Source organism: Elephas maximus, chromosome 16, assembly GCF_024166365.1.
Source record: "Elephas maximus indicus isolate mEleMax1 chromosome 16, mEleMax1 primary haplotype, whole genome shotgun sequence".
Taxonomy (NCBI): Eukaryota; Metazoa; Chordata; class Mammalia; order Proboscidea; family Elephantidae; genus Elephas; species Elephas maximus.
In genome coordinates this window covers 51,490,599-51,515,612 of record NC_064834.1, presented here as the reverse complement: position 1 = coordinate 51,515,612, position 25,014 = coordinate 51,490,599, and the positions used below count along the sequence as shown (strand labels likewise).

The 25,014-nt window shown below is 41.9% G+C and overlaps 1 protein-coding gene across 1 annotated transcript in view; it reads right to left on the bottom strand.

Moving 5' to 3' along the window:
• Positions 1 to 665: 665 nt before the first annotated feature.
• The window catches only part of ABCC2 (ATP binding cassette subfamily C member 2), an 84,279-nt gene continuing 59,930 nt past the window's right edge, over positions 666 to 25,014 (bottom strand). Inside the window, exons 20-32 of the mRNA XM_049855093.1 lie at positions 19,620 to 19,746; positions 19,210 to 19,348; positions 18,342 to 18,561; positions 18,035 to 18,189; positions 14,632 to 14,787; positions 12,882 to 13,081; positions 8,683 to 8,809; positions 6,987 to 7,088; positions 6,415 to 6,558; positions 5,367 to 5,525; positions 4,163 to 4,329; positions 1,199 to 1,393; positions 666 to 795 (exon numbers count right to left, since the gene is read on the bottom strand). Of these exons, the coding sequence (XP_049711050.1) occupies positions 666 to 795; positions 1,199 to 1,393; positions 4,163 to 4,329; positions 5,367 to 5,525; positions 6,415 to 6,558; positions 6,987 to 7,088; positions 8,683 to 8,809; positions 12,882 to 13,081; positions 14,632 to 14,787; positions 18,035 to 18,189; positions 18,342 to 18,561; positions 19,210 to 19,348; positions 19,620 to 19,746 (2,021 nt within the window). The remainder of the gene's footprint in view (positions 796 to 1,198; positions 1,394 to 4,162; positions 4,330 to 5,366; positions 5,526 to 6,414; positions 6,559 to 6,986; positions 7,089 to 8,682; positions 8,810 to 12,881; positions 13,082 to 14,631; positions 14,788 to 18,034; positions 18,190 to 18,341; positions 18,562 to 19,209; positions 19,349 to 19,619; positions 19,747 to 25,014) is intronic.

Genomic DNA, 25,014 nt, shown 5'->3' with positions numbered 1-25,014 from the left:
AACAACACTATGTGCATGTAAACATGTGCGTACCTCCATTCCTAGATTATACCCAGAGGAACACTTGCACATGTATCCCGGGAGATATATACCAGAATATTCATAGCAGTATTATTCATAATAACCCAAAAAAAAAAAAAAAACTAGAAATAACCCTGATGCTCATCAACATTAAAACCAGATGGCTCAATTGTGGAGTATTCCTACAACACCATGTATGAAAATACAGTACTGAATGTGAATGAACCTCAGCAATGTACATCAGCATGGATGAATCTCAAATATAATATTAAACAAAGAATCAAGTCATAGAAGAATACATGCAGTATAAGTACATTATATATATATTATATATAAAAGAATACATTGTTTAAGGATACATGCGAAGGCAGTAAAACTGAAATGAAAAGCTAGGGAATAATGCTCACAGAATTCCTGCAGTGGTTATCTCTGGGAGGGTTGGGTAACAAGGAGGTGTGGTCAAGAAGGGCAGTCAGAGGGCTTTTAATGCACCTGGGAATACTCATTTTCCTAACCTGGGTAGTGGTTACATCATTATCTTTCTTTAAAACGTACATTTTATACACACTTCCATATTTTACAAAAGATAGAAATGAGGCAAGGAATGATCCTTACAGTCCTTCTCAAACCCTTGGGATCTGCAGCTAGAGTGCTGTGCTGTTTGCATTTTCAATGCCAGATTCCTTGGCCATAAAATAAAAGGGGCCAGGGTTTTTCAGCAGTTCTTCAGGGCTGCCATACTCCACAATCATCCCATTGTCTAGGACCATTACCCTTAAACGAGAAAGAAAGAAAAGTCTTAGAAAGTAGCATCTCAAATCTTGGCATTTATAAGAATAACCCATTGCACCGTGGTCAAAAAGGGGAGCCTATCCTCTCCAAATGGTTTTCTAAGATTACTGATGTTATACCCATTTTGAATTGTAATGTCAGAGTTGGAAGAAACAGAAGGCTTCTAGTAGTTTTACAGAGGCAGCAACTGAGGCTCAGGAAAGTTGGGAAGGTCTATGGTCAACACTTGCCGCTTGTGGCTTTGGCCTCCACCTCCCCATACTCGGTTAATAAACCAGTTGCCATCAAGCTGATCCTAACTCATGGCCCCCCTTGTGTGTCAGAGCAGAACTGTGCTCCACAGGGTTTTCAGCAACTGATTTTTCAAAAGTAGATTGCTACTCACTTGTCGCTATCCATGATGGTGTGCAGCCTGTGGGCGATGGTGATAACAGTGCATTGGGAGAACTCATTTTTGATGGTCGTCTGAATGAGGTGATCTGTCTCTAGATCCACGGCGGCAGTGGCCTCATCCATGATCAGAATCTTGGATTTCCGAAGCAGAGCCCTGCCCAGACACAGTAGCTGCCGCTGCCCTATGCTGGAAACCAATAACAGAAACCAAGCGTTAGGCCCTGAGGACCAAGCAGTAACCTGCGCGTGTGGATGGGGGCAGTTTTCATGTTCCAGATCAGATCTTCCAAAGCCCTACTCCTAAAGGAAACCCTGGTGGTGTAGTGGTTAAGTTCTATGGCTGCTAACCAAAGGGTTGGCAGTTCGAATCTGCCAGGTGCTCCTTGGAAACTATGGGGCAGTTCTGCTCTGTCCTATAGGGTCGCTATGAGTCGGAATCGACTCGATGGCACTGGGTTTGGATTTTTTTGTTTGCTACTCCTAAATCCCCCCCCCCCAGGAATGCCTTCACCACTTCAATTGCAGAAGGCTCGCTACAGTCACTTAAGAAAAAATTCAGATTTCTGGGTCCCATTCTTAACTGGGAAGGAGCCTAGGAATGATTATCTTTAATAAGCACCCCCAAGAGATTTTCATGTTCAAACAACTTTGGAAAACACTGGCCCAGGAACAGTGCTTCACATCTGGCGACAGTGATATTTCAGTACATCAACAACAGCTCCAGAAAAAACATTAATGCCACCAAGTTCACTTTAGCAGTATTTGACCTGACACCATTAATATAGAGTGATACCGCAACAGAATGCCCTCGTGGCATTTCTTAATGGCCTTCGCAAGTCCATTCATTATTTTAATGTGTAATTCTAGTCTCAAGGCTAATTATTTGTTTAAGGCCTTCTGCCTTGATTAGAGATGAAGCTATCTAATGAACACGATGTCTTGGTGTGAGATGCAATGTATGTGAAATTCGAATATGCTTGTAAAATGCAAATAGCTTTAATTTGCTAAAAGCCCCTAATGAAGGCTGGACCTCTTACTTACAAAAAGAAGCTTTGGGAAATGATGTGAAGGAAATATTCAGGAATTTGCTAATTGTTCTTTCCTGCTGTGACCATTAGAGAACGTATTAAACAGGGGGTGGCTAGACTAAAGTTCTGTAATTCTCTGTAAGAAAAATTCTGCCAGAGATGAGAAGTCATCCAAGATGAACTTCCAGTTTCTCTCTGTAATGTAGGAAGAGAGACATTGCAAAACTACTTACTTAACTTTACCTAGCTCCTACCTTGGTCACTGGACTTCATGGTAACAGGCTGTTACTGAGACATTGGCTTAGCTTTCAGTTGCTGTCTCTTTCTCCAGGTTGATGACCCATCATGCATCAGAGATATTTAAGTTTCAACCTCCCAAATCAAGTCTGACCCCCAGGTCTGAAATGAAGGCACTGGTAATGTCATTTAAGGACCTCCCAGCACAGATAAGGGAGGTGTGCTGTGATTTTTGTTCTTACAAAGGAGGTCTGTCTTCTCTATTACATTGTGTTATCTGTGCCATTTGCCTCTGTACCTCTAGTACCTGGCACATCCGAGTGCCCTCGAGTTGATTCTGACTCATAGCGACCCTATAGGACAGAGTAGAACTGCCCCATAAAGAGTTTCCAAAGGAGCGCCTGGCTGATTCGAACTACAGACCCCTTGGTTAGCAGCCATAGCACTTAACCACTACGCCACCAGGGTTTCCACATAGTAGGCGTTCAATACAGATCTGTTGACTGAATGTTTGAATGGTTTCTTTTTTATATAGGCCTAAAAAAAACCTTATTTATTTATTTATTTATTTTTTAAAGACCTTAGGTCCTCCTAGTTCCTAGATATGTCACTGAGGGAAAACAAAAATGATGGCAGTATACACCATAGCTTACCTGTGTCCCCTAGGGCTGCACACTGAAAGCACCTGGGTCCCTGACTGCAGTGCACCTGGGCATCAGGAGTTTTTAATGCTTCTCAGGTGATTCTAGTGTGTCAAACTGTAAGGTGCACACAGATCACCAGGATCTCTGATTACACAGGTTAGGGCCTAAGAGTCTGCATTTATAACAAGCTACCATTTTTTTTTACCAGGTGACACCAACGCTGCCGGCCCACTAACTGAGCTCTGAACCCTCACTTTTTTCCTGAGCTTCAACTGCTAATGGTCCATCCCCTGTCCACCACTGCTGAGCGGCATCTGAAACTGGAGCAAGACCCTTCCATGAGCCGTGGGCTTTGGTGAGGGCTGACTGCAGCTGTGAAGGTAAAAACCAAACTGTTGTAGGGAAAATGCCAGGCCAACTTAGTAACTGACAGGTAAACACATAGCGAAGGCCAGAAGTGTGATGTGTCATCCATGCATAAAAACACTTTGAAAAGGGAAAAAGGACTATGACTCAGAGTCATTGTGCTGATTTAACATGTTTAAACGCTCTGCAAGACTTTGCAGAAACTGCTTCCCCCCGTCATCTGCTCGCCCTTTAGGCCAGTGATTCTCAAACTCCATGCCCATGACAATCCCCTGGGGATCTTTTCAAACTCCCCAGACCCAGGCTGCACCTCATATCCATTAAATCAAGCTGAGGTTGGGACCAGGCATCAGGATTGTTTTAATCCAGGCTCTCGTCGAGAACCTCTGCTTTCTGTGATTCTTCACAACAGCGTGATCTGTAAATCCACATGGCATGATGTCACAGGAACTGGTTGTAAATGTACAAGACACATTTAAAAAGGGCTTCAAAATTTTCAAAGCACCTTCACATCATTTTATCTTTTTCATCTTCACAATGGTTTCATTTTACACATTAGGAAATAGACCCCAAATAGCTGAAATTCTGTGATGCTAGGTGTCGCCTGGCACGAGGAATATGAAGAGTTGTCCCCTCACATCCTCTCACTGCCTGTGGGGGACATGGGTTATGAAACATTACCTAAGGTTGTCACCAGCCTCTGTCACCTCATAGGACAATCCGAGTTGCAGACCCGCCACGAAGGATTTTAGGTGAGCCAGCTCCAGGGCCTTCCAAATCTCCTCATCTGAGTAGTTGTTGAAAGGGTCTAGATTCATCCTGAGGGTTCCAGAGAACAGGATGGGGTCCTGCAAGTCAAGGGATAGGGGGCTGCTGAGGCCAGTGTCAGAAAAGGAACTAGTAGTTCCTTGTGGCCGGGAGAAGTCGTGGCCAGGACTGCTGAAAACAGAAAGCTATGGTGGTCCAAGTTCTGCAAGGCTTCCCTGCTGAAGGCCTGGAGTGGCTGCAGTGCCAGGGAGCTAAGCGCAGGATTAAGAGAAGTCCTTGTTGGTTTGCTTTTTTGTTTTTTCATTCTGAGACTCATTTTTGGATTTTCAAACTTGCCACAACATCTCTTAAGGGAGAAGCATGTCCCCCACCCCTTAATGAAAACTCACGTTTGGAAGGTGGAGGGTTCAGGGTGGGGTAGAAAGGGAGAGTACAGTGGCGTAAGAAGAATGTATTATGCTTTTGAAGAGGCTGGAGAAAAGCGTGTACCAAACTGAGCAAACACCAGACAAACCGAAACTACTTTCAGAGAGACTTGGCTACAGTGAGCAGAGGAGGACTGGTTCCAATGAGGAGTCCCAGACCGTGTGAGAGTGGAGGGAAGGGGCCAGTGGCTGGTGAGGGTGAGAGTGGAGAAGCCTCCATCGCCACCCCAGGGAAGAAGCCAAAGAGAAGTGTTTCTTGCTGGTGCACTAAGTGTTCCGCTCGCTGATAGAAACCTGCAGCAAATTCTCTTCCCTATCTTTTAGCCGCACCAAATGGGGAGTATAAAGCTTAATGGCTTCAAGCTTCACAGGCAAACTGCTAATGCTGATTGCAAAGGTCTCACAGTGTTGGGCTGTAGAAATGCTAAATAAGCATCTCTTATGTGACTTCTGTTGTGTTGCTGCCACCTACTGGTTAGATGCTGGCAGTCACAAAAGCATACTACAAAGAATGCAAAACTAATTTTTTTAAGTTCTAGAAACAATGTGTCTTCGGGAACTGACTTAGGTATCTCAGGTAGACTGCGGAAATGACACTGCTAATGGGATATCCATCAAGAAGAAGATGCCTGTGCACCCTGCAGAACAAGCTGCCCTGACTGCATGTGCCAGAAGGAAGGTCGAGAGCTCACCTGGGGGATGATGGTCAGTTTCTCTCGAAGGTCGTGGAGCCCAATGGAAGCAATATCTACTCCATCAATGGTGATGTGGCCTTCTGCAGCCTCCAGGATCCTGAAGAGGCAGTTTGTAAGGGATGATTTCCCAGCTCCTGTCCTGCCCACCACACCGATCTGTAAATAAAATTTCTCTGCAGTTAGTTTAACATAATTCTTGAAAAAAAAAAATCATTTAGCCTGGGGCATTCATAATCACAGGTGGTAGGAGGCAGTGATTGGCTACTTCATCTTGAAGACGTTAAACTGACTTTGGTTTTGGTAAAAGAGAAAAAAAAAAAAAGCACAGATGTTAGAAAAAATGACCTTCCCACCCCGCCTTGCTTGCTTGTTGAGACCTCCAGTGACTACTGGAAATGGGCAACATGTCCTCTCAGCAGCTGTTGTTGTTCCACTTATTACTGGAAATTATGGATTAAAAAAAAATCCTTGTTTAGAAGTGAGGAGAAAGCAAAAATTGGGTTTGCTGTTAGCTGAGAGCCAGACTGTGACCTGGACTGCAATACCCTTTCCCAGACTTTCTTTGATCCTACTTCAGACCCCAAGTCCTCAGAGAACAAGAGCATCATAAGAAGGTACAGGACTTTACAGCCCAGGGAGAGAACCAGACCGTTCTCTGTCCTCCACGCTGCTATTCTCCACGATTCCTTCTAGAGGCCTGAGTGCTCCTGGTTTCCTTTCTGACTTCCTCTCACCTGCCATGGCCTTACAGGAAAGGAGCTCTGTCAGCCACAGAGGAGAGGTTGACCTCAGCAGGGAGACAGGGAGGGCAGAGCAGAAAGCCCCTTACAGCTGCAGTAAGTCTCTCTGTTTGGTCCCCCGTTGATATCCTGCTCTCTGGACATGGCACTGCGTCCTTCCAGCTCTCCAGCACACAGAAGTGCCCTGACCCTCTTGTCCCATACGAATGATGAAGGTCCAGAGCCCTATGGCTCATCACCTCTGTGTCCAGCTATGTCTTCTGATCACCTTCACAAGGACTCACACCAGGTTTGATTCCACCTACCTTCTCTGTGCTCTTGATGTCACAAGTGATTCCTTTCAGTACCAGATCCAGCTCAGGCCGGTAGCGCACTTGATAGTTGCTGAATAGGATCTCCCCTTTGCTGGGCCATCCTGCTGGAGGCCTCTTATCGGTTACCCAGGGTGCCTGGCAAGGAGACAGACGTGCAGCAACTCTGCTTTACGTGCTGGCTACTCAGTCAAACAGTTCCCCTAAGACCATGTTACAGCACAGGAAAACGGTAGTAGCACTGTGAGCATCTACACTGATAAAGTCCAATTGTACCTCCTGCAAGGTTCTCACCTTATTTAATTAAAGAATCCTTATCCCATGAGCTTGCTCTGTGGCTTCCCAGAATGAAGCTACAATTTAACTTGGTGCCTTCCAAGATCTGACTTCCTCCAACCCACTTCCTATTCTAAGTTTGAAGAAATTAGGTCCCTTGAGTGAGAACGAGAGAAATTTTAGGAGAACCTTTATACCCAACATGAAATCTCTAGACTAGGTGAAGATATTCTCTTGAAGGAGTTGCACCTTTTCTGTCTTGTCCCTGGGTTTCCCTAATTCCTCCTTACCTCATTTTCCACTTTTATATACTCATTTATTCTCTCAACAGCCACGATGTTGGTCTCCATTTCTGACGTCATCCTCACTAACCAATTCAGGGTTTGTGTAATCTGCAAAAAAATTAGAAGGCTGAAGTTCACCTTGGGCTCTGAAAGCAACCCAACTGGCCAAGGCACAGGTCAAGCCCACACCTGTTTTGTACCCAGCCCTGGGCTGGGCTCTGTGGGACATTCAGGAAAAGTATAAGACAACCCTCGCCTCCGTGGGGGAGGAAATGAGGCTAGTGCATCAAATGGCTGTGGAACAATTAGTGCTCAATTGTGCGGTGCTCTCGTGAAGGACACTATGAGCTTGGAACGGCTTGGAGCTAAAGCTGGGGTTAAGAGAGGCTGGTAGTCAGCGGAGTGGGAACAAAACTCAGGCCTCCTGCCTCCAGGCCTAGTGCTGCTTGTGGAGGGGCAGATGATGGCATTCTACAAGTGGGGAAGAGCATGAGAAGACAGAGTAGCAAAAGGCCTTCCAAAGGGCCAGCTCTCCTTCCTGCTCTCACTCAACAACAGCTCGATTGAGAACCCAGCCCTCAAGGTGGGCATATCCACGTGAAGCCTTTTCCTATTTCACCTTCATAAACTCCAGGTGTCTCCCTGCCATTACAAAGTACATCTAAACCATCATTAAAGGGTTGTCATGATCCAGGCCAGTCTACACACTGGGGAATCTGTGGATTACTAAGATGCAAGCTTCTTTCAAGCAGAGACTCAGCACCTGGCACATATGCACAGGAAGTATTTGTTGAGCAAACGGTCATTAGAAGAGGGAGAGTACAGATTATGGGGACTAATAACCACCTTTATAGGTGGAAGCATATGTAATTGTTGATATTTGATTGGTTTTGTTTTGGTTCAACCTAACAGTTCCTTGACTTACTGCCTCCTCTATCCTAGGTGAATTATCCTAGAAATGAGGTGGTAAAGGGGCAGTGCCACAAGGAGCCCAGTGACTCTAATGGATAAGAGTCCTCTTCTTAATAAGAGTCTTATTAACTCCTGCTGATGACAGGACCATATAAATCTCACTTGTACCTATGTAAACCTCCAATATATTAGTTCAAAAGGGTGCCATGAAACATGGCCAAATGACTCATGATTATTCATCCATCGAACAAATATTTATCGAACATCTACTGTGGTGCTAGGTTAGAAATAACATTGTCTAACGTTTCCACTAGTCATGCTGGGGGTGCTGCAGTGAGATGCATTATATAGTTTCATCAGATCCTATGTTTTTTAGGTTAAAATTAGTTTCAATTATCCTGTGATCTAAGAAAAAAGGAATACAGAAGCTATTTGTTTAAAAGGCTTTCTGGTTACTGCTATATCCTGGAAGAGAAACTTATTTATTCTCTCTTTTGACAAGGACAAGGCAAAAAGGCAGAGGCAGGGAGGTATCTGACTGAACCCTTTGAAACTGCCCTAAGCCTCAAAGCAACAAAATTTATGTCCATTTTGTAGATGATGCTGATGCTTATTTAGAAAGGCTATGGGGCGTGTCCGTGAGTTACACAATTAGTAAGAGATGCAGCCAGGGTTTGAACTTCAGTCTTCCGCAGTCCCTCTGGATCTAGAAATGAATCAAGAGCACGGACTCCATTGTATACTCCAGACTCAATTTAAGAATAACTGAACTCCCAACCTTCAGACTCACATTAAGTGCATTGGACAAAACAAAGCCCACAGTGTCTCCACTCAGAGTATCTCTATAAATAACCATCAACAAGGATGAAAAGAAGACGACCAGGTTTCCAACCAGCTCCAGGCGAAATGCAAGCCACCTGTAGGGAAACAGAGCCAGGGAGAGGAAGGTGTCACTGATCTTGCCTTCCTTGCCTTAGCCAGCACCTAGGCATTCATAGAACCTTCTCAGAGGCTTGAGTTAGTAGGGCTGCACTCTTAGACGGTACCTTGATTTACCTATCCCATGTGTTCCTAGAGTCTTTAAAATTGAATTTTTAAAGAGAATAAATCGTATTTCAAAGATATTAGGAGAGTTTGCTAAACTAAAAGAATTCCATGGTGCAATGTCTCTGAAATTTACATAAATCATAAGAATCATCTGGAGCAATTGTTAAAAATACTTGTTACAAATGTATGTTAAAAAAAAATCCTGGACCTTGAGGCTGCTTATGTACAACCGAAAACCTCATGGGATTTGGTTCCTTGGTTTGGAGGTTCAGGGTCATGGTTTCATGGGACATCTCAGTTAATTGGCCTAATAACGTGTTTAGTGCCTCTGCTCTACCCCCTGATTTGTTGCATAGTGCCAGGGGTCTTAAAAGCTTGCAAGTAGCCATCCAAGGCACAATAATTGGTCTCTATTTGCCTGGAGCAACAAAGGAAGAAAAAGTCAGAAATAGGAAGAGGGTATGGAATGTGTGGGCAATTGCTTCCGTGAACAACTGCCTCCTTTGCCATGAGATCGGAAGAACTGGATGGTGCCTGGCTACCATTACTAAACATTTTGATCAAAGATTCTATAGAAGAATCCTAATCAAAAAGGGGAAAATGCAGAACAGAATTTCAAATTCTTATGAACTCCAGACTTCCTGGAGAAATGAAGGGCAGATGAATCCCTGAAACTATTACCCTGAGATAATCTTTAAATCTTAAAACAAAAATATCCCCTGAAGTCTTCTTAAAACCAACCAATAGTTTAGTTTAACTAGTAAAAAATATCTACCTTGAGCACTATGCTCTTTTAAGAACTATCTATATGAGATCCAATTGATAACAGCAATGCAAAAAATTAGAAAGGAATCTTAGGTGGAAGTACATTTATATTAATGGGGGAGGAACAACTGAGAAAAGGAGTGTGAGAATGGTTGCACAACTCAAAGAACGTAATCAATGTCACTAAATGGTACATGTAGAAACTGTGGGAGAAAAAGGAAAAAAAAAAAAGAAAAGATTGAGAAACTTCACAGACCAGGGAATGCTAAAGGGACATCACAACTGAAATCAATCTGGGATCTTGAAGAGATGCTGGATCTAATGTCCTTTTTCTGTTCTGTCCTGGAACAGAAAAAGGACATTAGTAAAAAGATTGGAGAATTCCAAAGAAAGTTTAGAGGTTAGTTAATAGTAATATACCAGTGTTTCTTGGATTTAACAGATGTACCATGAAACTGCAAGATGTTAACACGGAGGGAAAATGGGTAAAGGGTATACAAAAATTCTGACCTACATTTGCAAATTTTCTGTAAAATCAAAATTTATTCCAAAATAAAAAGTTTATTAAAATAAAAAAAAAATCATGGACTTTTCTCCAAGAGATTCTGATTCAGTGGGCCTAGGATGGGGTTCAGGAATCTGCATTTTTTTAAATGATGTAGAAACGTTTTGAGGGACCTCCAAACTGTTTTTCACAGTGGCTATACCATTTTACATTCCCACCAGCAATAGACAAATCAAAACCAAATCAAACACATTGCTATTGAGTTGATTCTGACTTTCAGCAACCCAATAGAACAGAGTAGAACTGCCCCTTAGGGTTTCCAAGGCTGTAATCTTTACAGGGGAAACCCTGGTGGCATAGTGGTTAAGTGCTACGGCTGCTAACCAAAGGGTTGGCAGTTCAAATCCGCCAGGCGCTCCTTGGAAACTCTATGGGGCAGTTCTACTCAGTCCTATAGGGTAGCTATGAGTTCGCTACGAGTTGACTTGAAGGCACTAGGCTTGGTTTTTTTTTTGTCTTTTAATCTTTACAGAAGGAGACTGCCACATCTTTCTCCAACGGAGTGGCTGGTAGGTTCCAACTGCCAACCTTTTGGCTAGCAGCAGAGTGCTTAACCACTGCACCACCAGGGCTTCTATAGCAATGGACAAGGGTTCCAATTTCTCCACTTCCCCGCCAATATTTGTTATTTTCCATTTTTTTCTGATAATTACCATCCTAGTGGGAGTGAAGTGGTAGTTTAATGTGGTCTTGATTTGCATTTCTCTAATGACTAACGATGTCGAGCATGTTTTCATGTGCTCATTTGCTGTTTGTATATCTTCTTTGGAGAAATGTCTATTCAAATGTTTTACCCATTTTTTGATTGTGTTGTTTGTTTTATTGTTGTAGGAATTCTTTATATATTTTGGATATTAAACCCTTATCAGATATATGGTTTCCAAATATTTTCTATCATTCTGCAGATTGTGTCATCGCTTTCTTGATAAGGTGCTTCGGCACACAAAAGCTTTTAATTTCGATGAAGTCCAATTTATTTATTTTTTCTTTTGGTATTGTGCTTTTGGTGTCATATCTAATAATCCATTGTCAAATACAAGGTCTTGAAGCTTTACCCTTATATATTCTTCTAAGAGTTTGATGGTTTTAGGTCATCGATCCATTTTGAGTTGATTTTCATAAGTGGTGTGAGGTATGGGTCCAACTTCATTCTTTTGCATGTGGAAATCGGTTGTCCCAACACTTTTCCCATTAAATGGACTTGGCACCCTTGTTGAAAGTCAACTGACCATAAATGTGTGGGTTTCTTTCCAGACTCTCAATTCTATTCCATTGGTCCATATGTTCATTCTTATACTAGTACCACAGTGTTTTGTTTTCATTACTATGCCTTTATCTTATCTTTTAAAATTGGGACATGTGAGTCCTCCTATTTTACTCTTATTTTTCAAGGTTGTTTTGTTTACTTGGGGCCCCTTGCACTTCCATATGAATTTGAGGATGGAATCTGCATTTTTAACAAATGGTCTAAGTGATTCTTTTGATCAGGCAGGTTTGGGAAGCAATGCCATAGTGAATCCATATGTAAGGTCAAAAAGTAAGCACCACAGAAAGGTTTAACGTACACTGTCTGATTTCATTATTAAAGAAAAAAAAAAACACGTGGAAATAAGCTGGTGGAGGAGGGAAGTTAGGTGTGCACTGGACACAGGGAAATGCATTTAGACTCTACAGGGAACTTAATTAAGAGTATCTATAGATTTTTTTTTTTTTTATAGATGGAAGTTGATTATAAAACTTGACTTTCCCAAATAAAATGTATTGAAATGTTTGCACCAATAATTCTAACATATATATATATATAAATACGTTAAAAATTTCCAATGAGGTTCAATAGAATCCACTTAGATACTCATTTGCTTATCAGAAAGTCTCTAAGAAATAAAGTATCTTCACAATTAAACTCTTGACCTCTCCGCATTCCAAATAATACCTAGCATCGTTGACCTACCCTTAGCATATCAAGACACTTTGGAAACCACTCAAGAATTTCCACTTTCCTGAAAAAGACCTCCCTCCATCAAGGATATACTGTTGCTGGCCAGGGTCTGGTGAAGCCAGACGAATCATGCTCACCCTGTTTGTGGGTTCACCTCCCAGGACGTGAGTTTTCAACTTCAGTCATCATTGCTTTGTTTGATTTTACCTAAAAATTCCCAACTCTCCTCCCTCCAACCTCTGCTTCTTTCACCATCCTAAAGAGAATAGCATTTCTATGGAAAATCTCACATCCATTCTCAAGGAAGAAAATAGAGAGCACCCAGGTCACCTGTACTAACGTGGTACCTGAGTTGCAAAATGCCCACAAATCTTATTTTACTTCCACAATAACCCTGTGAAATAGGCTGCATTCTACCCAGTGTAAATTCAAAGCAAATGAAAATTTCCTTAGAGACATCAAGTCAATTCGCACAGATGGTAGGTGGCAGAGTTGGCACAAGAACTCAGGTCTCTGACTCCAAGTCATGCTTCTCTCTACTTAAATAATGTGACAGAAGTGTGTGGCTAGAGTGACTTCACATCTGCTGGCCACACCTACCCTGCCATGGCTAATGTCGAACATACAGAACCCCAAAGCACACATTTGGGTAAAAACCCAAGAACAGCCTCACCTGTTGGAGATAATCCAGGAAAGGACACATTTCTGGTTGGTGTCAACCCCCACCTCATTGAGTTTTAGAAATCGCTGCTGGTGCCCTAAGGCGCGAATAACAGGCAAGCCTGACACAGTCTCACTGAAGTGAGAGTAGATTGGGGACCTGGTGACAGAGTCTAGACGTCTCAGCTGGCGGGAAGTAGCCACATAAAACATCTGATAACAAAAAGTAAAGAGTCAGTTAGGCACACAATCATGGTGCATATTGTAAGATGTTGGTGATCACAGCTCTACATCTTCCTGGCCATGACCCAATGTTCTTCACCTTGATGGCCAAATCCTATATCTGAACAGGACAGAAGCCTCTCATCCATGGCCAGAGGAATGGGGAGAGAAGGCCCAGAGGAGGAGAATAATGAGAACACCTCGGGTTCATGGGGAACAGATGAGGCTGAAATTGAGGAGACTATAAATTGCCAAACCAAGTGCGAAGCTTTGTTAGCATAATCCACATTCTCCCCAAGAAGCTACATATATTCTTCAAATGAGAGTTTCTGTACTGGTTAGAGAAGTAGTTTCCAAAAGGATTCTGAGAAGCATCTGGAACCAGAGAAGTGTGGAAGGTGGGGATGTGTAGGAAATGACCAGAGAAAGGTACACTGCAGTTTAGGTAAAAATTGAAGAATAGATAGAGTTAGTTAAGTGACCAAAACTATGCCTCGATGGTGTGTGAAGGTAAGGATAATTTGGGGGTTGTGGAACACTGAGGCTCGAAGAACTGGAACTGGATGTAATAGAGAGTGCAGGCAGAATCTCTGAGATGTGGGGCATGAAGGGCGAGGTATGGTAAAATGGGTTAGTAGTTCTACTAGATTTTGTGGGCTTTGTTGAAACCAGGGAAAGGCTGGGCATTTGAGAGTCAGAATGCAAAATGTTATACCTGGAAGTTTCTTCAAATATCCTGCTCTTGTTTGTTGGTTTGTTAATAATAGTCAAAAGGCTATTACCACCATCAGTATACCTGATGGACTCAACACAAATACCAGGAGGTGTCATCTTACCACAGGCCACAGGCCACCTCCTGCCTGCAGGGTCTTTGGAATTGTTTTCTTTTGTTAAACACGAAGGCAACTGGTTGGACAAGAGTTCTCTCTACAGCTTCCCTCCCCCCTCATTCATTTTTATTATGGGCATGGAGTCCCTTCTACTTGCTCTGGCTTTTCTGTGAGGCTTAGCTCTCAAACTACCTGTACTCTCATGAACACACTGGAATTATGCCTAACGCATCCACAGACATCCCAGTGAGTCTAGAATTTCCCTGAAAAGAGATCTAGCTCCTGCTGAGAGACACCTCCATGGAGATACACCTGTTTCAAAGCCAATAGAGGAAGCAGCCGTAGCACAACTCTTCTAGAAGCAAACAATGGCTCAACCATTTTGGGGAGTCTCAAGGAGCATCAAGGGCCAACTTTAAAGTAATCTCAGATCTAAGCATAACTCAGTTCCACCTGTAAGGTCTCCAGCTTCTGGGGGTGGGGGTGGGAGGGGGCAGCAGCGAAAGTGTCATTTTCTATGAACTATATACCAATCAATTTTGACACTCCACCTTTGGCCAGTGGCCTCTGGGCTCCTTGATATATCAAAATGACCAAACAGCAAAGATGCTGGAGAGAAGTGAGTGATAAGCAAAAGAGAAAATTCTTGGGAGGAAGCATAGGCTTTTATAAGGAGAGAGGAAGGAAGGCCTAGCCATTTTTCAAACCTACCTGAACAAACACATAAATGATGGTGAGAGGAATCATGATGACAATGAAGACTGGAGTGGCCATGCAGATCATGACAAGGGTGCTGATTATCACTAGAAACTGCATAATCCAGCTGCGAAAGGTATAAGGTATCGTCTCATCTACTGTGGAAATATCCTAGGAACACACAAGAGAGATGGTGTATCAATGAATTCCTAAGATATTTTACATCTTCCTGATTCCAGCAGGTCCTCTCTGTTCCCAGTGACTCTGCCATTCAACTCTTTCATGATATTCATTTGTACTATATTGTAATGCTCACCAATAATCAATTTCATTTCTGTAATTTTGTCACCATTCTAAATCCTTTCAAACAGATATGGCAGTCATCCTTCACCTTTTTCAATTGACTTGGCAAAGGTTTTCACTCTTCTCAGTGAAATTTCCCTTTGTCAAACTTATTAAACTATTACTAATCATTGTAAGCTAATAGCTCCTTAAGGTAAATTCTTCTCCCATCATGAAGCCAGTTCAGTTATCCTAACTTTACACAGGTCCTAATTTCATTGAGTATCTAGCACCCAGCCTGGCATTTAACAGGTATTCAGGCTCCAGTAAACAAGCTCTGGCATCCATTCTTGAGTGAAGAACTAGCCTCTATCTAACAAGTTGTTCCCTCTGCCAGGCATAGAACTTCAATGGGAAGAGGATGCAGGGGTTGAATGTGATCCCTGTCTGGCCAGTGTTATAACAAACGAACCCAGGGGGTGATGTGTGGGTCTTACTGCCATATTGCCTTCATGTCACATTGAATTGAAAAAAAAAAAAAAATGAGTGAATGGGTGGATGGTTGGGAACATGCTCAAAGCCTGATTTATATTTTGTATGGTCCTTGCCTAGATTTCGTAGGGGGTTATGTTGATTCTAGGACTAATAAATGCGGGTGCCAAGGTGAGTCCAAATTATCTCTGAAATGCTCCAAACTGGGTCAGGGATAACAGACTCCTGAAAGAGCCCTGAATCATGATGACTCAGAGATAAGTTTAATCCACCCTTCCCAGACCCACATCAAAATACAAATAACCGTATGTTCAAAGTTGGCAGAAGCTATCAGTTCTATCTAGATTGCTTTTGGCCCTGATATGCACAAGTTCTCCATCTTTCTTTCTTTTACCCCTTCCTCAACCTCCTCTTAAGGGCCTGTGATGGTTAGTCTTATGTGTCAACTTGCCTAGGCTATTAACTACCTAACTACCAGTTGCTGTTGAGTTGAGGGACCCCATGTGTGTCAGAGAGGCACGGTGCTCCATACGGTTTTCAATGGTTGAGTTTTTGGAAATAGATTGCCAGGTCTTTCTTCCTAGATGCCTCTGAGTAGACTAGAACTTCCAACCTTTCAATTAACAGCTGAGCATGTTAAGCATTTGCACCACCCAGAGACTCCTAGTTATTTAGTTATTTAATCAAACACTAATCTAGGCATTGCTGTAAAGGTAGTTGACATCTACAATCAGTGACTGTAAACAAAGGAGCTTATCCCAGATAATGTGGGTGGGCCTCATTCAATCAGTTAAAGGCCTTAAGAGCAAAACCTGAGATTTTCTGCCCTACAAATTTTAGGCTTGCCAACCTCCACAATCCAGTTCCTTATAATCTCAAATTCTTTCTCTCTCTCTCTCTCTCTATATGTATATATGCAAAAGAGAAGATTCTTAGGAAGAATCCTGGGCTTTTATAAGAAGAAAGGAAGGCTTTATATTTCTGGACAAAACTGACTGATACAGGGTCCAAACATGGATTCTAAAATACCCTAGATCCAGCTCCCCTTTGTAGGCCTGAGCCACCTCCCCACAAAAACCACTGTATGATTGAGAGTTTCCTTTTTCATGGAATACAAAAGCAGTTAGCAAAATATGATTGTTGCCTATTGTCCTAAATAATTCACATTAAGACCTCTGTGTTCTTTTCTCTAGAAGATTAGTTATACGTATTACAACAAGGGAAAAGAGCAAGCAATCTTTGTAAAACTTCTATGAGAAATCTCCCTATCAAAAATTATGTGCTCTTTTAGATTCTATTAAAGAGCAGAGATCCCATTGACCTTGTCTCCAATGACACCCAAGGGAAGATGATAAATGGACACTGGTCACCTTCTCACTTTTGAAGCAGTTATTGTGTCCCCAGAACCTGACTGTGGGCTGTGGGCTACAAACTGTAGGTTAGCCTTTCTGTGTCTGGCCAAAACCACCCCGCCCCAAAAAAACCTGTTGATGTCAATTTCAACTCATATCAACCCTATAGGACAGAGTAGTACTGCTCCATAGGGTTTCCAAGGCTATAGATTTTAGAGAAGCAAACCGCCACATCTTTCTCCTGTGGAGCAACTGGTGGATTCAAACAGTCGACCTTTTGGTTAGCAGCCAAGCGCTTTAACCGCTGCACCACCAGGGCTTGAAGAAATAAAGGCCCAGAGCTTCTTACACATTTAAAAAAAAAAATGCCCCTTCCCCCCCAAGCAGAGGGCTGAAAACTGTGCTAATGATAGTTGAACATTGCTCAGAATCACCTGGTCTCTGCCTCTGTTCCTGAAACTTAACATCTCAGACATTTTGAGAATCAATCAAGGTGTTAGGTATGGCCCATGGAAGACAGCCATCTATGATTTTAATATTTACTCAGTTCCCTAGCGCCTAGTACAGTACTTGGCTCATAGAAATTGCTCAAAGAATGTTGTTGAATGAACGAATTAATGCCAAGGGTTCTAGGATCTATAGTAGATGGAGACAATGTTTTGGAACCTTGTTGAAATCATAATGGCTCTCTTCTGTGAGCCAGATCTCAGATGTAAGTTTCAGGAACGGAGGCAAAGACCAATCAAAGGGTTATTCCTTTTATTCACTGTCACAGGTATGTGACAGCGCTTTGCCTTATGTTTTCCCCTCTGCAGAATAATCCTTCTCACCTTACTTCTATTTCCACCCTCCTATCCCCTACTCCCAACATATCTGAACTAATTTCTAAGGTTTAATTCAATTCTCAGCTTTTTTTTTTTTTTGAACATGCTTGCCCTCAGTCACCGGGCTGAGCTAGTATCTCTTTTCTCTGTCACTTCTTTGTACTCCCAGAATATCCTTGCACATACCATGGTTATTGGTTTTACCATATTATATCATCATTTTTTATTTCCTCGGCTGCCTCTTTTACTAGACTGTGAGTTTCTCAAAGGGCCAGAGTTGTTCATGCCTTTATCCCCAGTACCCTGAGGACCTCATAGGAGGTACACAAGAAACATTCACTTGCTCGATAGACAAAAGAACTGGAACTACCTAGTGGGGTCTAGGGGGACATAAGAATTCCTCCCTGTCAGAAATAAAAAGATTCTCAGCACATGAACAGACCACTTTACTGTCCTGGGGATACTTACACCAGCAAACCTGTTCACAATCCGGCCTATAGGTGTTGTGTCAAAAAAACTCATGGGTGCTCGAAGGATATTGTTCAGCAGTTGCTTGTGCAGGATGTTGGCTGCATGGATGCTACTGTACGCAGACCAGAGAGTTGCTAACAACACAAATACACCTAGAAAATGGAATCAGTTTCATTAGCACCATGTATAGGGATCCTTGAAGACTTGTGCCAAGGACCTAATGGCAAATGTTTGCCTAAGTCTAGGCAAAGTACAGGGGCCAGACACATTCCATAAGAGAGACTGTTGTAGCTGTCAGACATACATTGTGCAAATCCCAGAGCTCCATAGACTCCGACTCTCATGTCCCTCTGAGAGGCTGGATAGTCCGTGCTGTTGAACGTTTTAGAGTCACTGGTCCAAGCACTGAGCCAGAGGTTGGATCCAATAAAAGCAACAGAATTCATCACATAGGAAAAGATGATGAAGAATATCGAACACCATCCAGTTGCTTGTAGGTATTTCAGGTAGATGGAGAACTTCACCTGCAAAGCCCCACCTCAACATTAGTTGAATTCCTATAGACTTATGATAAGGAATTACTTAGGACAACAATCACAAAGGGAAGTGCAGTCCCCTGAAAAAGTGGGCAGCGGGGAGCAAAATTTGGTAGTCTGCATTTCTGCACTGGGCCAGGATAAAAGATAAATGCTAAAATACAGTGCAGAGTAAATAGTCATCAGATTATTAATGAGCTTCTAGAGGTATTTACAAGGGAGAAGATATAAAAACAGAGTGGGGCAGATGGAGATACACTGCAGACCTTGGAATTTATCTTTTTAAGTTTTATTAATTTGAATTGGATGCTCTGAGACTGGCGTATTAGTGTTCCCTGGCTCCCAGAATTGCATCTGAAAGCATGTTTGTTGTTCTCCACACATCAGAAAGGAGTCAAACATTCTGAAAGTGTGGGGTGGGGATATTCACCTTCATTCTTCATGGAGATATGGTTTAATAGAAAGCTCAAAGCTTCTACTAAGCATTTCAGTTCAAATTCATTATTTGAAGATTTGCAAAGGACATAGGATACAGCCTTCCTATATGTACGTATTCAGATTTTATCTAACTTAAAAAAAATTATGGATCCCAAGCCTTATGTCATCTCTAATGATACTTTTTATTGTGATGTTCACCTTTCCAGTTTCTATGTACTCCTTCTTAATTAGTTTCTGTCCTTTCACTAGTTCTTTCTCTTCCTTCAGCTTTGGCCCCATATTCCGACTTTTCAAGGAGCTTTTCAGGGACTTCGGACGCCTGCCACTGGACCTAGAACTGAGAAGTAGAGAGAGGGGAAAGTGTCCCTGAGCAGATAGATGCTTTCTGAGAGTCTTCTTGCAAGCCAATGTCACAATCACTTTGCTTGCATCAAATTGCGTTTCAGAGCAGAAGGCCATTGGGGAAAATTGACACCATCTTAACCACCCCCTCACTCATACAATGACACAAAGGAAAAGCTGGCAATGTCCATAGTGTCTGCTCCCTCAGGAAAAGCCCATGGAAAAAAAAAAAAGAGAAATGAAAATATAGAAACAAAAAAGCCAACCTGCGGCTGAGTGTTCGATGAAGGCTGTTTTCTCTTTTCAAGGTCAAGGAGGCCACATCATCAGGGATTTCCTCCACACTGGGTATTAGCCCATAGTCGTCATCTTCTTCTTCGCTGCCATCATTGACTAGGGAGATACATTAGAGATTAGGAAAATAGCTGCACAGACCTATGAACAAGGAGAGAGAAGTCATCTCTGACCTAGCTGGTCTCAGCAAGGAATCCCAGATGTACACACAAGCTGGAATCGTTCACTTCAGAAATTTTAGTTATTAGTACATTTCCTTACTGAGAAATACCAGGATACAGAAGAGATAGGTTAGTATTCCACTAAATGAGAAAATAGTCAAAAAGGAGATAAACACTCCCCAAAACTAAAGTCAAACCTCTGAGTTCTTTTAGAACAGGAAAGAAATTTTAAGAGTTATGGCAGACAGGCAGAAGAGTCCCTATTCCAAGAACTGACTAATAAAGTGAGTGCAAAATGAAAATACTCTTTTTGAAATTAAAATAAGTTTAACAAACACTTATGAATTTAAAAAACATACTCTAAAAGTAAACTAAAAAGCCAAAAAGTGGCTCGGCTATCAATGGAAATGGTAGATGAAGCAAGGACCTCAGAAAATGTGTCCCACCGTAAAAGCAATGAGAACCCTGGCAAAATTTGTTAAAATCAACTTTTTTCGAAACTCTGAAATTAACCAAAGGCTTGTGATAATCCAAGAAAATTTATTTTTTCAAGAAAAGCAACTAATTCTCAGTAAGAGTAGTAAGCTTTGTGGCGTTTTAATGCACCCTATTGCCATCTCCCCAGCTCTGCAGTAGACTGGAAAACCAACAGCCTTACAATCATGGTAGCCATGAAAACCAGCAGCCTAGCAGCCACTGGAGGGAGTGCAGAATGAGTTTGAGGCTTCCTAAAAAGCCCTATCCCTGGAGAATTGTCATTATTTGACCTGTCTAGCAGTTCCCTGGACTTCATTTCCCAAAAGGTTAAAATAGAATTACATTGTTGTTAAGTGCCATTGAGTCAGTTCTGACTCATGGCGACCCTGTGTACAACAGAACAAAACACTGCCTGGTCCTGTGCCAGTCTCATGATCTTTGTTACACTTGAGCCCATTGTTGCAGCCACTGTGCCAATCCATCTCATTGAGGGTCTTCCTCTTTTTCACTGACCCTCTACTTTACTAACCATGATGTCCCTTCTCCAGGGACTGGTCCTTCCTGTTAACATGTCCAAAGTAAATGAGATGAACTCTTACCATCCCAGCTTTTAAGGAGCATTCTGGCTGTACTTCTTCCAAGACATATTTGTCCATTCTTTTGGCAGTCCATGGTATAGTCAACAGTCTTTGCCAACGCCATAACTCAAAGGCATCAATTCTTCTCTGGTCTTCTTTACTTACTGCCCAGTTTTCACACACATATGAAGTGATGGAAAACACCATGGCTTGGGTCAGGCACACCTTAGTACTTAAAATGACACCTTTGCTTTTTAACACTTTAAAGAGGCCTTTTTAAAGAGAACTACCATATGACCCAGCAATTCTACTCCTAGGTTTTTACCCAAGAGACTTGAAGGCAGCAACTCGAACAGACACATATATAGCAATGTTTATTGCACAACTATTCACAATAGCCAAAAGGTGGAAACAACCTAAGTATCCCTCAATGGATGAATGGATAAACAAAATGTGGTACATACATACAATGGAATACCATTCAGCCATAAAAAGAAATGAATTCCTGATCCATGCTACAACATGGATGAACCTTGAAAAACTTACATTCAATGATATAAGTCAATCACAAAAGGACAAATATTGTATGTTCTCACTTACATGAAGTAACTAGAATAGGAAACTGTATAGAGGCCAAAATTTATTAGTCGTTACCAGGGGTGGGAGAGAGGTGGGAAGGGGGAGCCATTGTTTAGGAAGCAGTGTGTGCTTATGGTGACAGGAAATTTGGCAGTGATTATAGGTGGTGGCTGTACAACTTGATTAATGTAATTGATATCACCAAACGGTACACCTGGAAAATGTTGAACTGGCAAACATCATGTTATATCTATTTTTACAACATTAAAAATAGAAGACAAAAAAATGAAGTTGGACTTCTACTTGCGATGCAGAAATCAAATCAAAATGGATCAAAGACCTAAATGTAGGAGCTAAAATTGGAAACACTCTTAGAAGAAATCATAGGAGTAAATCTTTGTAACCTTGGATTAGGCAATGGTTTTTTTAGGTCTGACAACAAAAGTACAAGTAACAAAAGGAAAAATAGATAATTTGAACTTCATCAAATTTAAAGATACTCATGGTTGAAAGGACACCATTGAGAAAATGAAAAGACAACCCACAGAATGGGAGAAAATATTTGCCAATCGTATATCTGATAAGAGACTTGTATCCAGGGACTGCGGGAAGGAGAGGATAGGGAGTTACTGGTAATGAGTATGGGGAGATGAAAATGTTCTGGAATTAGGTAGTGGTGATGGTTGCACAACTCTGTGGATATACTAAAATTCACTGAATTGTATACTCTTTGAAAGAGTGAATTTAATCTCAAAGATAAAAACATAGCCTGATATTAAAAACGATGACCCAATCTTATACACTCATACCCATTGCTGTTGAGTCGATTCCAACTCATAGCTGCCCTATAGGACAGAGTAGAACTGTTCCATGGGGTTTCCAAGGAGTGCTTGGTGGATTTGAACTGCTGACCTTTTTGGTTAGCAGCCATGGCTCTTAACTACTACGCCACCAGAGTTTCCACTAATCTTACACACAGTAGCTGCTAAGATATTTGTAGATGAATTCACAAATGAATATAAACACATGCATGCCTATGTGTATATGATAGAGAAAGATACATTGAATGCTGACTAGCAGTATGCCAGGTTTCAAGATAAACAATCTGGAAAGTAACCTCAGAGAGCCAATATTGATACAGCTAACCTTGCCCTCTGGCCCTTTTCTTGTTTCCGCCATCCTGTCATCTGTAAACTGGGTCCTAGAATCAACACCACAGCATGCCAGACACTGGGGCTTACAAAACTGCTCAGAAATGGCCTATCAGTGTCTACCAGAACAAGAATTTACTGTGCTGTTTTGCAAATTGCCCTTTGTACATAAAAGATAGAATTCTTCAAAGAGGGCTGGGAGGTTATGGCAGAATCCAGAATCCAGAAACTCAGATCCAGGCAAATCAGAAAAAAACGTTTAGACTTAGCATAAGAAAACTGTCCAAATCATGCTAACATGGTTGACTAAGAAGTATCTCAAGGGGATCCAGCATCAGACGCTGCCCTTTGCTTGGGTCCTTTACTTCTCACTCAAGTATTTTTTTTTTTTTTCTTTGTGCTTTAGGTGAAAGTTTATAGAGCAAATTAGTTTCTCATTAAACAATGCATATATTGTTTTGTGACACTGGTACCACGATGATGTGTCAACACTCTTTCGTTCTTGATCTCAGGTTCCCCATTTCCATTTGTCCAACTTGCTTCTCCCTTCCTGCCTTCTCATCTTTGCTTTTGGGCTGGTATGCCCATTTAGTCTCATATACATGGTTGAACTGTGTGTGTTATTGTTTGTTTTACAGGCCTGTCTTTGGCTGAAGGGTGAACCTCAGGAGTGACTTCGGTACTGAGTTAAAAAAGTGTCCCAGAGCCATACTCTTCGGGTTTCTCCAGTCTCTGTCAGGCCATTGAGTCTGCCCTTTTTTTCACTCCAGAACTTTTTGTTTTCTCCAGACAGGACCTAGAGCACATACAGATGGACTCTTTCCTTTCTGTTGATTCCTGGTACCCCCTGCCCACTCTCCTGGCCTAGCTATCAATCTCTTGTTGCTCACACCATTCCCTTCTTTGTTCCTGCCCTGTCCCTCCTATGCTTAAAACCTTCCTGGCTTATGTTTTTCTTTTAGATACTGGTTTTAAACCATCACATGTTCTGACCACTTGCAGGCTCTGCAACTACTCCCTTGCCTTCCAGAATTTCCCTGCACCCTCCAGCCCTCACTTTCTCAGTCCTGTCATCCTGCTGGTGACCACTGCATGAAGCTGACACCCAGAACTATGCACAGGACTACTATTGGCAGGTTCTTAGGAAGGGTCACAGTGATCAGGGCTCCACTGCTACTGGAGATAATCTGTGAACCTGATGATGGTGATATTAGTGGATGTTCCTGTAATATATACTGTGAGACTATCCAACTGCCATGATTTCTCTGGTCCAAAACACCCAATAGCTTTTGTGTATTCATCAAGATTTATTTGTTAGAGTATATCAAGAATTTAGCAGTACACTATTAATGCCAGTCCATGATATGCTGATGAAGATGCATGGGTAATTATTGGTGACTGGAAATTGAAGATTGCAAACAAAGAAGGATCAATAGTGGGAAAATATGGCCTTGGTGATAGAAAGGATGCTGGAGATTGCACGATAGAATTTTGCAGGGTATCCACTGCAAATACCTTTGTTTAACAACAAAAAAGGTGACTATACAAGTGGACCTTGCTGCATGGAACACTCAGGAATCAAATTGACTACATCTGTGGAAAGAGATGATGAAGAAGCTCAATATCATTAGTCAGAACGAGGCCAAAGGCCATCTGTGGAGCAGACCATCAAGTGCTCATACACAAGTTCAAGTTGAAGCCGAAGGAAATTAATACAAGTCCACAAGAGCCACCTTGAGTCCATTCCACCTGCATTTAGAGGCCATCTCAAGAATAGATTTGACACATTAAACACTAGTGACCAAAGACCAGATGAGTTGAGGACATCATACATGAAGAAAGGAAAAAGTCACTAAAAAGATAGGAAAGAAAGAAAAGACCAAAATGGATGCCAGAAGAGACTCTGAAACTTATTCCTGAACATACAGTAGATAAAGTGAATAGAAGAAATGATGAAGTGAAACAGCTGAATAGAACATTTCAAAGGGCAGCTCAAGAAGGTGAAGAAAGTATTATAACAAAATGCGCAAAGACCTGGAGTTAGAAAACCAAAAGGGAAGAACACGTTTGGCAATTTTCAAGCTTAAAGAGCTGAAGAAAAAATTCAAGCATCGAGTTGCAATTTTGAGGGATTCTGTGGAAAAAATATTGAATGATGCAGGAAGCATCAAAAGAAGATGGAAGGAATACACAGAGTCACCGTACCAAAAAGATTTGGTCGACGTTCAGCCATTTTAGGAGGTTGCACATGATCAAGAACTGATGGTACTGAAGGAAGTTCAGGCTACACTGAAGGCATTTGTGAAAAATAAGGCTCCAGGAGTTAATGAAATAACAGCTGAGATGTTTCAACAAATGGTTGTAGCACTTGAGGTACTCACTCATCTATGCCAGGAAATCTGGAAGACTGCTCCCTGGCCA